The sequence below is a fragment of the Typopeltis vanoorti genome, chromosome 22 (assembly GCF_054136105.1).
Source record: "Typopeltis vanoorti isolate ZY-2024b chromosome 22, IOZ_Tvanoo_1.0, whole genome shotgun sequence".
NCBI lineage: Eukaryota > Metazoa > Arthropoda > Arachnida > Uropygi > Thelyphonidae > Typopeltis > Typopeltis vanoorti.
The window spans coordinates 79,106,442-79,121,913 of record NC_143570.1 but is presented as its reverse complement, the minus strand read 5'-3'; the positions used below and the strand labels follow the sequence as shown (position 1 = coordinate 79,121,913).

At 35.7% G+C, this 15,472-nt stretch overlaps 1 protein-coding gene across 3 annotated transcripts in view; it reads left to right on the top strand.

Moving 5' to 3' along the window:
- LOC150094509 (S-formylglutathione hydrolase) overlaps positions 1-15,472 on the top strand; it is a 144,971-nt gene that overhangs the window by 6,956 nt on the left and 122,543 nt on the right. For 2 of the 3 annotated variants that reach the window (XM_090412487.1, XM_090412485.1), the window contains exon 2: positions 592-758. In XM_090412487.1, coding sequence (XP_090268613.1) covers positions 599-758 — 160 coding nt within the window. In that variant the 5' untranslated portion in view covers positions 592-598. Of the gene's footprint in view, positions 1-270; positions 409-591; positions 759-15,472 lie in introns of those variants that run through there. The other variant, XM_090412486.1, reaches the window with a different exon arrangement.

The following is a 15,472-nucleotide window of genomic DNA, read 5'->3' as shown; positions in this document are numbered from 1 at the left end:
TAGAGCTAGGTTCTTTACTTTTAGAGTGGTAAATGGAATAAGCTGCCAGAGTCTGTTGTGGGTGCTATGACGGTGAGTGAGTTCAAGGCAAGGTATGATAGATACTGTGAGAATGTCGTATAGTTGTGTGGGCAAGATGTTTAGGGCTTCCCTTGATGAGTCTGACTCCCTGGAGTCGCCCATAATAATAAATAGAATGGAAGAGGAAAGGTTAGCAAAACACGTTTGATGACAAGATGGTAGGAAATAGACCCAGAGGAAGATCAAGAACTAGGTGTATTGATGCAGTCAGAAGCATCCTAGAAGAATTCCAAAATATTTGAAACTGCTATAACATTCACTATCATGTGCGAATCTTTAATTTCTTTTTTCATAAAGTAAAATCAGGGGTGTGAGATATACACGAGGGTGAGTTATATTTGAGTAAATAGTTTATAATCTCTGACATGCTGAGTTTTGTTGAACACATGCCATGCCTTATTAGATTTCCTGTGTTAATTATTTTATTGCATGTAAATGATTTTTTCACAATCTTTAAAATAATTACTAATCTTCATTTTATTATTAACAATTTTTGGTATTTTGTTTTAGTAGTACAATGACGAAAGTGACCCTTGAATCCAGTTCTCGTTGCTTTCAAGGCAAGCAAACAGTCTACAGCCATGAGAGTAAAGAATTGAAGTGTAAAATGAATTTTTCAGTTTATCTTCCACCAAATGCTGATGAAGGCAAACTTCCTGTCCTATACTGGCTATCAGGTTAGTGTATAAAATATCTTGAATTAAAAATTGAGTATTGTGATGTGTGGGATCCAAAATCTGGAGGGAAAAAAAATATAATCTTCTTTTTTTTTTTTTTTTTTTTTTTGTTTGGCCTATGAAGCAAATTGTGACACTTGTCTAGAAGAATAAAGTTTCATTTAGATATTATTTGAATTAAACGATAAATATCATTTATCGTTTTTCAACTTTATATTTAAAATTCTTTAACAAGGACTTGAAGTGCATTTCTCCAACAAATAAGACATTTCAACCAGAATAAAGAATGCTTTTCAGAATGAGGATGTTATTCTCCATCTTTATAAGGCTTTGATACAACATCTGGACTGCTCTGCACATAATATGGTTGCCTAAGTTTCTTAGAGATGAGCTTCAGAAGCAGTTGATCAAGATGGTTATAGGATATCTACTATTTAGCAATATCACTTTATCTTACATTAATTTTTAGCAGTGGTGACAGATTTTGATTAGATAGATAAATAAAAAAGAAAGGATAACTTTTGGTTTTATTATTTAGCATGTAGGTAAAAATTTCCAAAATGTATTAAAAAAAAATCTATTTCTTGTAATTAGAAATATTTATGTAAGAAATTTTTGTATACTTACAGTCCATCGAAAACTGTTTGATTGTGATATTTATTTGTAAAAAGAACTCATTTGTAATGTAGTTTTATTTCTGTAACATAAACTTTAGAGAAGAAAATATTGAACTTGCTGACTTTCTGGCTATGTTTTCATGCTATTTAAGAACTGTAGGTTTGTTTACAAGCAATGTTCATCTCACCACCATGTTATTTACCACGTCAAGCAGTAGTCCACTTGCTCGAACATTGTACTTCTGAAGAGGAGGTTGAATTAGTAAGTGAGAGAGAGAGAGAATAATATATATATATATATATATATATAGAAAGAGAGAGAGAGAGAGAGAGAGAGAGAGAGGACATTCTGAAAGAGCTGGAAGTTTAGGGCAGAAAGAGTTTTAAAGAATACAAAAGCCAAAAAAGGTGGAAAAGAACATTATGAGGGAAAACAACAGTTATCCCAAAATTAATGGAGGAATTTCTTTTATATGGAGCAAAGTTGTGACATAGATAATTTTTTTTTTCTCAAACCAACTGATAGTTCTTTTTTTGTGATACAGTGTGCAGCAAACATATTCTAGATGAGCACTGTAAACCTGAAAGATATGAATTCTTTTTGTGTGTAAAGATAAGAAGTTTCCACAAGGAAATAAGGAACTTAAAAATTATCTTCATGTTTTAAGGAAAGGAACTGATACTCCAGAGAAAATATGAAAGACATACATTCTTTTTTTAAGCAAGGTTGCACTTCCTTATTTTAGAAGAAAAACAGGTATGAGCTAAGAAACTTACATTTAGATGGCCATTATTGAGAGGAAGAAACTATTTTTATGAGTTTAAAGATTGTTGTCTTCTCATCACATCCTGTGATGTTGAAGAAAAGAAATCTTGTGTAATGTTTATGTTCTTTAACTGTGTTAAGTTTGTGGGCCTTTTTCTTTTGAGGAGATAAGTTTATTTAAAATGCAAATTTGTATATAGTGCTTGCAAAACAAACATTTTACACACACAAAATAAAAATCACAACTGTAGCAAAAGAAGTCAAACGAGGCTGCCCGCAAGGTTCCTGCTATGGGCCAGGTTTCTGGAACATCCAGTACGACTTGCTTTTAAGACTTCCTTTCACTACTGAAACAAAAGTCATAGTCTTCACCAGTGATGCGATGATAATGATTTGAGGATGCAACGGCTTACAGTTAGAAGTAATGGTCAACGAAGAACTGTTTAAAATTGCAGAGTGGGCACGTGAGAAAATAGTTACCTTTAATAGCACCAAGTCTAAAGTGCTCCACATCTTCACAAAAAATCAAAACAACCTGTAATGGTCTTCCTAAACTGAGAAGTTCTCGAGGTAGCCAGTGAGTTAAAATACCTAGGAGTGATAATAGATGAATTATCACATTGACGGAAGCAAAACTGAAGGGAATGTCAGTTGTTCTTTCATTGCATACAACAGACAGTCCATTATACAAGAACTGCATCTAGGCTGAATCCTCTCTGTTCCAACAACCAAGCAGAACAACTTGCTATAGTTCAGTCACTTACATATCTCCGGGAATTAGAACTCAACACCTCTCATCAAAAGACAGCAATAATTTACAGTGATAGTAAAAGCACTATAGACGGCATAAAAAACCAAAACAACCATATAGCATTAATAGAACAGACAAGAAATCTGGGTGAATGCTCATACTGGGGTAGCAGGAAATGAGAAAGCAGATCAGCTGGCTAAGAAGCAGCTAGAAACAAGTTACCAGAAGTACTCACAATCTGCTATAAAAACACTCACAAAAGAGAAAAGCTTAGACTTATGGGAAGAAGAATGGAAGACATCAAAAAATGGATCAGCAATAAAAGAATTCTTGCCAAGCATCAGAAGTAGACTCCTGTTGAAAAGACACACCATTTTTCCAGTTTTAACCACGCTACTAATGGGACATGGAAAACTAAGACACTACTTACACAGATTCTATATCTGGAGTCGCCATCATGCACTTGTAGTCTGCACCTTCAACAGACTGTTGACCACATACTCTACGACTGTCAGCTACTGGACTTTATCCAGATTCCCCTAATACAACATGTCATCACTTCTGGAAACAAGTGGCCAGTATCAAAACAGAGAATTATCGAAAAGTATTACTCAGAATTAATTAAATTTACAATAAGATCAACTTCCAGTGCCTGTAATCTAACATAAATTACTGCTATTGTGTGAATTATATGGTGTTAATATATGGATATATAAAAATATAGATGTAAATATGAATATTGATACAAAAATATAAATGTTAATCAGTATTTGTAAGCTACATGTAATTATAAGCATTGTATGCAATGGTGCATATAGGAATAAATTACCTTCTGGTAGGGTTACTATTGGGAGAAAAATGCAAAAAGACACGCGCGCACACACACAGAACACAACAGTTTACAACAGATGCCTAAAAAGCAGATGATTTCCTTCAGTATGGAAAACACTCAAATATTATATCTATATTCAAACCAGGAAAAGAAATATCCGACAAAATTAACAAATACAGACCAATCAGCCTCATAAATGTCGCTGGCAAGGTACTAGAAAAAATTCTAATTAACCGAATAATGCACTACGTCTACTCAAGAAACTTATTAAGCAGCAATCAATATGCACAGTAGATGCGTATTGATTGCTGCTTCCATAATTGCATCTACTGTGCCAGTCCAGCACAGTAGATGCAATTATGGAAGTGAAAGAGTTGGCAGACCACATACTCTACGACTATGTGGTTTACAGCAAAAAAAAAAAAAAAGATGTACTACTGATCTCACTCGACGTACAAGGAGCTTTCAATGCTGCATGGTGGCCAGCCATAATCAATCAATTAATAGATTTAAAATGCCCTAAAAACTTACTCTACCTTACAAAAAAAATTATTTTTCGGACAGAGAGTAACTATGATACGAAAAAAGTCAAACGAGGCTGTCCGCAAGGTTCCTGCTGTGGGCCAGGTTTCTGGAACATCCTGTACAACTCGCTTTTAAGACTTCCTGTCACTGCTGAAACAAAAGTCATAGCCTTTGCCGATGATGCGATGATAATGATTCGGGGAGGTGACGGCTTACAGTTAGAAATAACAGCCAACGAAGAACTCTTTAAAATTGCAGAGTGGACACGCGAGAAGAAAGTGACCTCAGTAGCACCAAGTCTAAAGTGCGCCACATCTCATGAAAAAAATCAAAACAAGTTGTAACAGTCTTCCTAAACGGAGAAGTTCTCGAGGTAGCCAGTGAGCTAAAATACCTAGGAGTAACAATAGTCGAAAATTTCACCTTCAATAAGCACATCTTGTATGTTGCTGAAAAAAGCTTACAAATAGTAAACCTCCTACCTAAGTCGGCAAGGATTAATTGGGGATTAGGCCAACGAGCGCTAAAAACGATATATACCAGTGCTATACTACCACTTATATCTTCTGCTTCACCTGCCTGGAAACATACACTAAAATCAAAGATAAACTGACAAAAACTAAACAGAGTTCAACGCCTTAATTATAGCCATACTCATAATTAAAGAATACAGGACAATATCTTTTGAGGCAGCTTGCGTTATTGCAGCTCTAACACCGATCTACCTGAAAATACAAGAATTATCTCTTATATATGAAGTTACTTCTAGAAGATATATCGGAAGTTACAACATCAATCCAAATAGCTACGAACGTCCGCTTCACTACAGTAAGTGGCCTCACCCAGCAAAGAAAACAAATATTAAGAAGGAAAGCTCTGAAAGTGAAATTCCAAATATACACTGACGGAAGCAAAACTGAAAGAAATGTCAGTTGTTCCTTCACCTGCATACAACAGCCAGTCCATATTACAAGAACGATGCTCTAGACGGCATCCTCTCTGTTCCAACAACCAAGCAGAACAAATTGCTATAGTTCAGTCACTTACATATTTCCAGGAATTAGAACTCAGTGCCTCTCAGCCAAAGACAGCAACAATTTAGAGTGATAGTAGAAGCACTATAGACAGTATAAAAAATCAGAACAACCATATTGCATTAATAGAACAGACAAGAAATCTGGTTGGAAATCTCACTCTAGAGGTATTGGAAATCAAATTCTGCTGGGTGAAAGCGCATACTGGAATAGCAGGAAACGAGAGCACGTATCAGTTGGCTAAAGAAGCAGCTAGAAATGAACGGCTAGAAACAAGCTATCAGAAAGTCTCAAAATCTATTATAAAAACACTTGCAGAAGAGAAAAGCCTAGACATGTGTGTAGAAGAATAGAAAACATCAAAAAATGAATCAACAACAAAAGAATTCTTTTCTAGCATCGGAAGCAGACTCCGTCTGAAAAAATATGCCATTTCTCCAGGTTTAACCATGCTACTAACGGGACACGGAAAACTAAGACACTATCTACACAGATTCCATATCCTGGAATTAACATTATGCATCTGCAGTCCACACCTTCAACAGACTGTTGACCACATATTTTACGACTGTCAGCTATTGGACACCATCCAGATGCGCCTAATACAACTTGTCATCACTTACGGAGACAAGTGTCAAAACAGAGACATCGGAAAGTATAACATAGAATTAATTAAATTTGCTAATAAAATCAACTTCCAGTCCTTGTGATCTAACATCATCAAATTCCTGCCATGTACCCTCAAGGGGTGTACAGGATATGATAGTACTACATGAAAAATTTACATCATTACTAACATCCTATCTACAATTTTCCTCCAGATCAGTCAGTTACTTGTCAAGACTCCGATATTATCAGATCTTATATTTCTGTCGTCTAAGGCACTTTGTACCATATCAATCCACCTATATCTTGGTCTTCCTCTGGGTCGTTTTCCTGCCAACCTGGCAGAGAACACTTGTTTTGCCACTCTTTCCTCGCCCATTCTGTTTAAATGACCATACCACCTGAGATTAGCTCTGCTAATGAATTCCTGGATGCTAACAATGTCAAGTTATTTCCTAATATCCTCGTTTTTAATATGATATTGCCATTGATGCCATCTGTTCACGCGTGTAATCTTTCTCAGGCTTTTTATATCTGTGGTCTCTAGTCTTTGGTCAAGTGTTTTACTTCTGACCCAGCTCTCAGATCCATAAGTTAAAATTGATTTGAACACTGTCTTGTATACAGCTAATTTAATGTTCCGACTAATTTCTCTCTTATTCAGTTGACTTCCTACTATACTAGCTTTATTGATTCTGTTGTCTATTTCCATATTTAATTTACAATCTTCACTAAAAGTCGTGCCTAAGTAGGTGAAATGTTTTACTTGTTCCACAGGTTCTCTGTTCACATTGCAGTTGATATTTTCAATGATTCTGCCTATTTTCATTGTCTTTGTATTGCTGACCTTCATACCATATCTATAACAACAGTTATTCAATTTAGTCAGGGAATCTTGCAGACTCAAAGCGGATTTATTGATAAGTATAACATTGTCCGCATAAAGCAAAGAGCTGATGTTAACATCTCCAATTATGATATCACGTTTAATACCACTTCATAATGTGATCCATATAGATAATGAATAACAGAGGGGATTATATACATCCTTGTCTGACACCAGATTTAACATTAAACCATCTTCCTGTACTTCCTTCAATTCTAACTGCTGACTTACAACTCAAATAAACACTAAGTATTGCTTGATGTAATGCCCCATTGACACCGTATAACTGTAGCGTATTGAATAGCTTCTCTCTTGGCACCTTGTCATATGCCTTTTCCGAATCGACAAAACTTAAATACAGATCTTTGTTATATTCCCATGATTTCTCCACTATTTGTCCTAAAGTGAAGATCTGATCCTGACAGCCTCTATTTGTCCTGAATCTAGCTTGTTCTTCACCAAGCTTTTCTTCTACAATTCTTCTCAACCATTTCTCAAGTATACTTGCATAGATCTTGCCAGGAACTCTCAGTAGGGAAATACCTCTGTAATTCTCACATGCAGTTTTATTTCCCTTTTTATATATGGGTACTACGAGAGCTTTACTCCAATCATCGGGAATTCGTCCCTCTGTCCAGGCTTTCTGAACTATGCAGTGCAGCCACTGTAAGACTCTTATACCACCATACTTCAGCATTTCTGGTCGAATATCAGCTACTACTGCTGCCTTTCCACATTTTAAGCCTTTGATGGTTTTTTCTACTTCAAGTATGGATATGTATTCCTGACTGCATGCCTGGTGAATGTTTTTTACCACTGTGCTGTCATCACTGCTTGTTTCATTTAGCAGTTTTTCAAAGTAATTACTCCATACTTCAAGGATATCTTTTTCTCCCGTTTTCATGTCGCCTTTATCATCTCTAATTCCTTTTATAGCACTCTTTCCTTCATTCTTAAGCTTCTTCAACAACCTCCAGAATATTTTGCTACCTTCTTGATATTTATTTTCTATGTTCTTGCCAAAGTCCTCCCATGACTTTTGTTTAGCTAGTTTTACACAGTGTTTAGCTTTCTTACCTTTGTCTCTGTATTCTCTAAGAGCACAACCTGACTTATTTGCCAGGAACTTTTGATATGTTTTCTTCTTCTTTTCCTTCACTGCCTCTTTAACTTCCTATGTCCACCATGGAGTTCTGATTTTTCTATCCTTGCAGACAACCTCACCACATGCCTTTCTGGCTGAATCAATCAAGGTTTTATTCAAAGCTTGCCACTGAATCTCTGAAGTTTGGTTCCTGTTCTCAAACTCTTTCATTTCATCAAACAGTTCACATCAGAGAGCTGCTCAACGTTTATTCCCTTTAAAACTTTCTTACGTGTTATTCTTTTCAATATGAAATTCAATTTTTTCCTGCTCAAGACTAAATAGTGATCTCTTCCAATTTCAAATCCTCTGTACACTCTGGTGTCCTGCACCAGGGAGAAAACATCACTATCAGCAATAACATAATGAATGAAACTTTTCTTATTTCTTGCCTCTTCTCTCCATGTGAATTTGTGCACATTTTTATGTTGGAACATGGTGTTAGTAATAACCAGTCCATGTTCTGAGCAGAAATCCAACAAATATTTGCTATTATTATTAGTTTTGCTCTTTTCTCCAAATTTTCCCAAAATATTTTTGTATGTCTGACAATCATTTCCTACTATGCTATTTAGATCCCCAACAAGGCACAACATTTCCTTTTTCATTGTGTCAGATGCTTTCTCTAAATCCTCAAAAAAATTCCACCCTTCCTTAGTAGAACCTTCTGTGGGACCTATAGTCCCACAAAAGACTCATTATGAAGTTTCATTGTCCAATTTCCCATTCTGATATTAGCCCACATCACTCTACTTGAGACTGCCTGCCATTCAAGAAGATTAGCCTCATATTTAGTGTTGAATACTATGCTACCACTTCTTTTCCTTGATTGTCATTGCCTGAATATAACATTTTGTATTTATTGCTCAGAATAATCTCACCAGTTTTTGTCTTTTTTGTTTCAGTCACCCCTATTATATCGATCTGGTAATTATCTAATTCCTCAGCTAGCTCCATTTCTTTGCCATTCAGGCTTCTTATGTCGATAGTACCGATCTTTAACTCTGGTGATATTGAGTTGGGGTGTTTTTTCAGATTTGTTCTAACATAAATACTGATATTATGTGAATTATACTGTATAGTGTTAATATATGTATATATAAAAATATAAATGTAAATATGAAAATTGATACAAAAATATAAATATAAATGTTAATCAGTACTTGTAAGCTAAATGTAATATAAGCATTGTAATGCAATAGAGCATGTAGGAATAAATTACCTCCTGGTAGGGTTAATATTGGGAAAAAAGCAAAACACACACACACACACACCATTAAGGCAATACCATAAATCTACACTAATATTATATTGTAAATAAATGTATTTTTTTAAATTTTCTTTGTCTCTCACTTAATCTCTTATCATATAATAATATCCCCAAATCTGTGGTATTAACCACTCATTACATAAGTGGGAAGAAAGAAAACATACAGTGTTTACATAAAAACATCAGGCTTCTTAGAGACGAGCTCCAGAAGTGGTTGATCAAGATGGTGTTAGGTCTGTGGAACTTCTCCTGAAGGCTTATGGGTGGCAAAAAAAAAAAAAAAAGTGGAAAAGAGGGAAAATCAGTATTATTACCAGAGACCGCCAGGAAGTTGGATTCAGTGAGAGAGGCCACATCACCTACACTGTCATGCCTTTCCTGAATTTGTAGCTATACTCACCACCTCCCAAAGCCAAGGTCATTCTATCCACATTTCTCTCACTGTAGGAGAGAAAATTGTCTCCTTTCTTGACTACATGTATTCGTTTTCATTTTATGAAGGAGAAAGAGGACATCTATACTTCCATGAATGCTCTCTCACCCCTCTCCTCACTTTCCATAAAATATATTCTATCTATTGGTATCCTATATGATCTTTTCAGAAATTTTGTAGTTCTATATCATATCACCCCTTTCTCCCATTTGCTAGTGTCTGTAGTCCACAAAATCAGGCTTCTCATAATTTAAAGTCCACAGTTTCAATATCCTCAACACTTTCCATTGCATCTTATCCACTCTAACTGCATCAGCTTGGAGACCAGGAGAGACCAGATCAGCACACAATGAACTATTGTGTGCTGATCTGATATCTCAACCTGGTAGAGGTATCAAAGCTTTTTCCTTATCCTTACATGTCAATATTCAGTTTAGCATTGCAATTATCCTCTGAGTTGTATTTGAATCTTTGCTAGATGGCCAAGCACTTCAACCTCTTATCTAGTAAAATTCCAAGATCCTTTACCTGATCAGTTTCTTCTAGCATAATCCTGCCAATATAATGCATCATTGGATATTTCAGCACATCAAAGTGCTTACTAGCATACTAACAGTTCCTTACTGTGTTAGTATGCCAAAATCACATTAATTTGTTCATTGCTAACACTAATTTAAAAAAAAAATGTAACATCAAAACTGTGTGCTTTGTTAAAAATTACTAGTAGATAAATTAACAAAAGTTGGGTAGAGATTACTTGCAGATAATTTGAAACAAAACAATATATGGTGGCCAATTTATAAAATAAGAGATGAAATTATTGCTCAAGGTAAAAGCTCATAAAACCTTCACTCTTTAAAATGAAGATTTTATGAAACAGAAAACTTCACTTAAACATTAGTTATGTGGACTGAATGTGTGCTATCCATATTCGTATTGTGGGATTTTTAGGCCACCATTGCTGTTTAGATTAGGTTGATTGACCAAAATTTTACAGGTTTTGGTATGATATAAGGACAGGTACCTTTGAAATCAATTTCTTGTAGGATGTTAAGAGCATGATCAGAGAGGCCCAGTTTACTAAATTTGGTAGATTTTGTGATTTTTTTTTTTTTTTTATAGATTGGAATTGTGCATTTAGTTTCACCAATATAATTCTTGAATATATGGAATAGCTATGGTTTTATAATCTTTTCATTTTTTTAGGTGTAGATTTATTGATGGTATTTTTGCTATAGCCATTATTTATAAATGTATTGCTAATAATTTTTAATGTTTGCTTAAGAGTTAGTGAATTATTATAGCTCTGTTTATGGTGTTAATGACTCCATGCTGAAATAGGAATGCTATATATATATTTGAAAACATAAAAATGCACTTACCCAATGCAAAAGAGACATATGGTCTGCCTGACCATATGTCTCTTTGTCAAGTTCCTTCTTAATGAACAACATGTTTACTCACTTGTCAAACAGCATCAGACTGGATGGAACTAATGTAACTAAGACAAGCCAAACCACAAAGAAGCAACCTCTCCTGCAAGGAATTTGAAACACTAGCTGAAATGAAGAATAACAAAACAATTATAATTACTCAAATGGATAAACGAAATGCCACTGTAGTCTTTTAACTAACATGATTACACACACAAACTTACCTCCCTGCTTAAGGATTGCTATGATCACACACTCACAGATCAGAGCTCTTCAGTAGGCTCCTTAAAAAGGTTACCTCTTGGCCTGTAGAAAATACAAATAAACTTAAACCTTACAATTCCAGAAATAAACTTAAACCTTACAGTACCTTTCCCAGAAATATGGACAACCCAAATTCTACAAACAGAATGTGCCATTACATCCTATTGTGGATGACAGTGATTCATCCACCTACAAACTAACCACACACCTAGCCAAAGTACTCACTCAGTATACTGGCCATATCCTCCTCACACATTAAAATAAAAATTCTGCATACTTTAAGACCAGTATAGAAAACCTAACACCTCAACACAGTGGCATAATGTTTAGTTGTGGCATCTCTTCACAAATGTTCCTCTGAAGGATACCATGGACCTTATCCAAGCACAGTTTCCTCCCAATAGCTCAGCCTCGTTTAAGTTCGCCATGAACTCAGGCTTCATTTGGCAAGGAAAATGCTACAAACAGAGGGTGACAGTCATGGCATCCCAACTTCCCTCCTCTCCGCTGAACTACTTCATGACTTTGAAAATAAACCTTAACTTCTGCTCCCACACAGACCTACAGTTTGGCTGTGCTATGTAATGTGTTCTCCATGTGGCTATGAGACTTAACATTTTCATAGCATATCTTAATAACCAGCATTCCAGGAACCAATTAACCTTGAAGAAGACAAAAATAAAAGCTCTTCTTACTGGACACCTTAATTATATACCAACCATGATGGATCCTTGCCATTCTCAGTATGCAGAAGATCCCCCCCCACACACACACACTGCAAGGGAAGTATACTTCCCTTGTAGTATACTTCCCTTTCAACACTATCAAATCATTAAAATCATACACAACACAAAACTGATTAGCTCTGATAATAATGCCCTCTCCAATGAACTTGAACACATTCTCTGTCAATGGCTATGATCCCTACCAAATCCAAAGGATATTAAAACACCAAACCGCATTCTCCTCCAGAACAGACTACACTAAATCTGTTACCATCTCATAGTGAAGAATTTATGGGAGACAACACACGTGTTACAATAATTACTTTATTTAACACGAAGCAAGTAACAATAGACTTTTCGACCTCTGTATTGAGGTCATCATCAGGAAAACATACATATGTACAATATATAAGCTACATGCTGCTGCACTATACAAAAGTAAAATGAATCTAAATGTTTGTTAATCATTTATCCTAGCCTTGACCTCTTGTGAGAAAAAAGAAAATGTGACTACATTAAACAATTTCTACTGTCCTTTCATATTGAGATCTTCTACTGTCTGGGGTTGTTCTAGTTGCCATATGGGTTGAAGATGGATCCTCCACATTCCTGGAATAATTACTCCATTTTTGTTCAGATTTGGATGATGTTTCAACATTTCACAAGCTTCTCTGAATTTTCTTTCAAACCAGGTTTTGGTGCAGTGTAGGGACTTAGTGCATTTCCAGTGAATTCTGTGGCATGTTTGGAGTGTGTAGCCTGTTTTACCATAGTGGAGGTATTTAATGTGGGGTTTGTGTTCATCTTTTCTGATTGGGATGGTGAATCCTGTTTCCCTATGTAAGGTAGGTTACAGGTATATTTAATTTTGTAAACCCCAGGGTGGGCAAGGCATAGAAGTGAATCTTAGAAGGAGCGAAGTAAATTTCTTAATTTTGCCAGGGGTTTGAAGGTTGTCATGAAGTTGTATTTAAGTAGTGTTCTATTTTTTTCTGAAATGCCCCTAATGTAGGCTATGGCATTCTTGTAATCTTTTTTGCTTTTAATGGCATTTTTATGGAGGATCTTGTGAACTGTTTTGTTATTGAAGCCATATTTTACAAATGTTTGGTTAATGATTTCAAATTCTTGGTTCAAAACTTGTTCATTGGAGCAAATTATTAGGGCTCTATGTTTGAGGGTGCTGATGACTCCTAGTTTTTGTGTTGGATGGTGGTATGAAATTTGATGTATGTATTGGCCTGTATGTGTAGGTTTGCAGTAGACAGTGAAGAAGGGGTAGCCTGAGGGAAGATGTGTGACGAGTGTATCTAGAAAAGGAAGAGTTGTTGTTGATTTCTATGGTGAATTGGATACGTTGTGTTTGTACAGGTGGCTTAGGAATCTATTTAATGTTTCGTGGCCGTGGGACCAAATGGCAAAAATATCATTAATATATCTGAGACAGACTTTGCATTTTAGGCTATCCGAGTCTAGAGCTTGTTGCTCGAAGTCTTCCATGAAAAAGTTAGCTGTTGCGGGGGAGGGGACATGGTTGTACCTTCTTTTGTAGGTAAAAATTATTTTGCCACACGAAATACTGGAGCAGAGTACTTGGGCAAAGAGAGTCATGATATCTGGTAGAAATATGTGTTTAGTAAGAGAAGAATAGCATCATTGATTGGGACATTAGTGAAAAGGGCAGTTAAGCCAAAGCTTGACTAATAAATCTTTGTCGTTGAGTATGATGTTTCATATGAAGTGTTTTTATGTAGGAGATGGGAACGACCTACCAGCTCCTTGAGTGCGGCTGCTAATTTCTTGGCTAAGTAATAATTAGGGCTATCAATTCCTTCAATTATCAGTTGTAGTACCATGTTTGTTTTGTGTATTTTTGGCGGGCTGTAAATTCTGGGAGTATGGGCATAATGCAGTACAAGTTTCTTGGTTGTTTCCTATCGCCATGTGATCACTGATTTGATTAATACTGTTTCCTTTTTGATGCGGTTTGTAGGATTCACCATTTGTTATGTGTTGTGGTCAGATACCAATAGGTTCATATTTTCCAGGTATGCTGTCTGATTAAGGACAACGATAGTTTTACCTTTACCTGCTTTTATCACAATGTCTAGATTATTTTTTATGGATTTAAGGGCCAATTTTTCTGTTCTGGTTAGGTTCAACTTGGTTGTTTATTAGAGTTTAAAATGTGCGATAGTTCCACCCGTATTTTGTCGACTAAATTAGAGGGGGGGATTTTAGACCTCTTTCAATAAAATAAATGATTTTAAATAAAATAAAAAATTTGATAAATGAAATCTGATTTGTCAACTGACCTTGGCACAAAGGCATAGTTCAGGCCTTTCTCCAGAAGTGAGAGTGCCCCAGTGTTAAGGTTATAGCTGGATTTGTTCATCACTTGGCCATGGTCTGTTGGTGGTTGATTGCTCTTAACTTCACTCGTAGGTGATTGGTTGCTCCTTGTACCATTGGTTTGTAATACCCAAAGCAGAGTACACGGGCAAAGAGGGCCGTGATATCAGCCTAAGCCACCTGAACAAACGTATCCAATTCGCCATCGAAATCGTGAACTCTTTTCCTTTTTTAAACATGCTCATCACACATCTCCCCTCAGGCTGTCTCTCCTTCACTGTCTAATGCAAACCTACACATGCAGCTAATACATAAATACAAATTCATACCATCATCCAACACAAAAATTAGGAGTCATTAGCATCCTCAAACACAGAACCCTAACAATTTGCTCCAGTGAACAAGCTATGAACCAAGAATTTGAAATCATCAACCAAACATTTGTAAAAAATGGCTATAATAAAAAGACAGTTCACAAGATCATCGATGGAAATGCTATTAAAAGCAAAAAAAGATTACAAGAATGCCAGCCATACCCTACATTTAGGGGCACTTCAGAAAACAAAGATAGAACACTACTTAAATAGAACATTAAGAAAAGATGAACACAAATGGCATATTAATTACATTCACTATGGTAAAACAGGCCTATCAGACCTCGCACTTCAAACATGCCATATAATTGACTGGAAAGGCATTAAGTCCTTACACTACACCAAAACCTGGTTTGAAAGAAAATTCAAAGAAGCTTGTGAAATGCTGAAACATCATCCAAATCAAATAAAACAAAAATTATGGATTAATTATTCCAAGAATGTGGAGGATCCATCTTCAACCCATATAGCAACCAGAACAACCCCAGACAGAAGAAGAAAATCTCAACATGAAAAAACTATAGAAATTGTTTAATGTAGTTCCTTTTTTTTTTCCCCTTCAACAGAAGTCAGGCAAAGATAAATGATTAACAAACATTTAAATTCATTTTACTTTTGTACAGTGCAGCAGTATGTAGCTTGTATATTGTACATATGTATGCTTTCCTGATGACCTCAATACAGAGGTTGAAACATCGATTA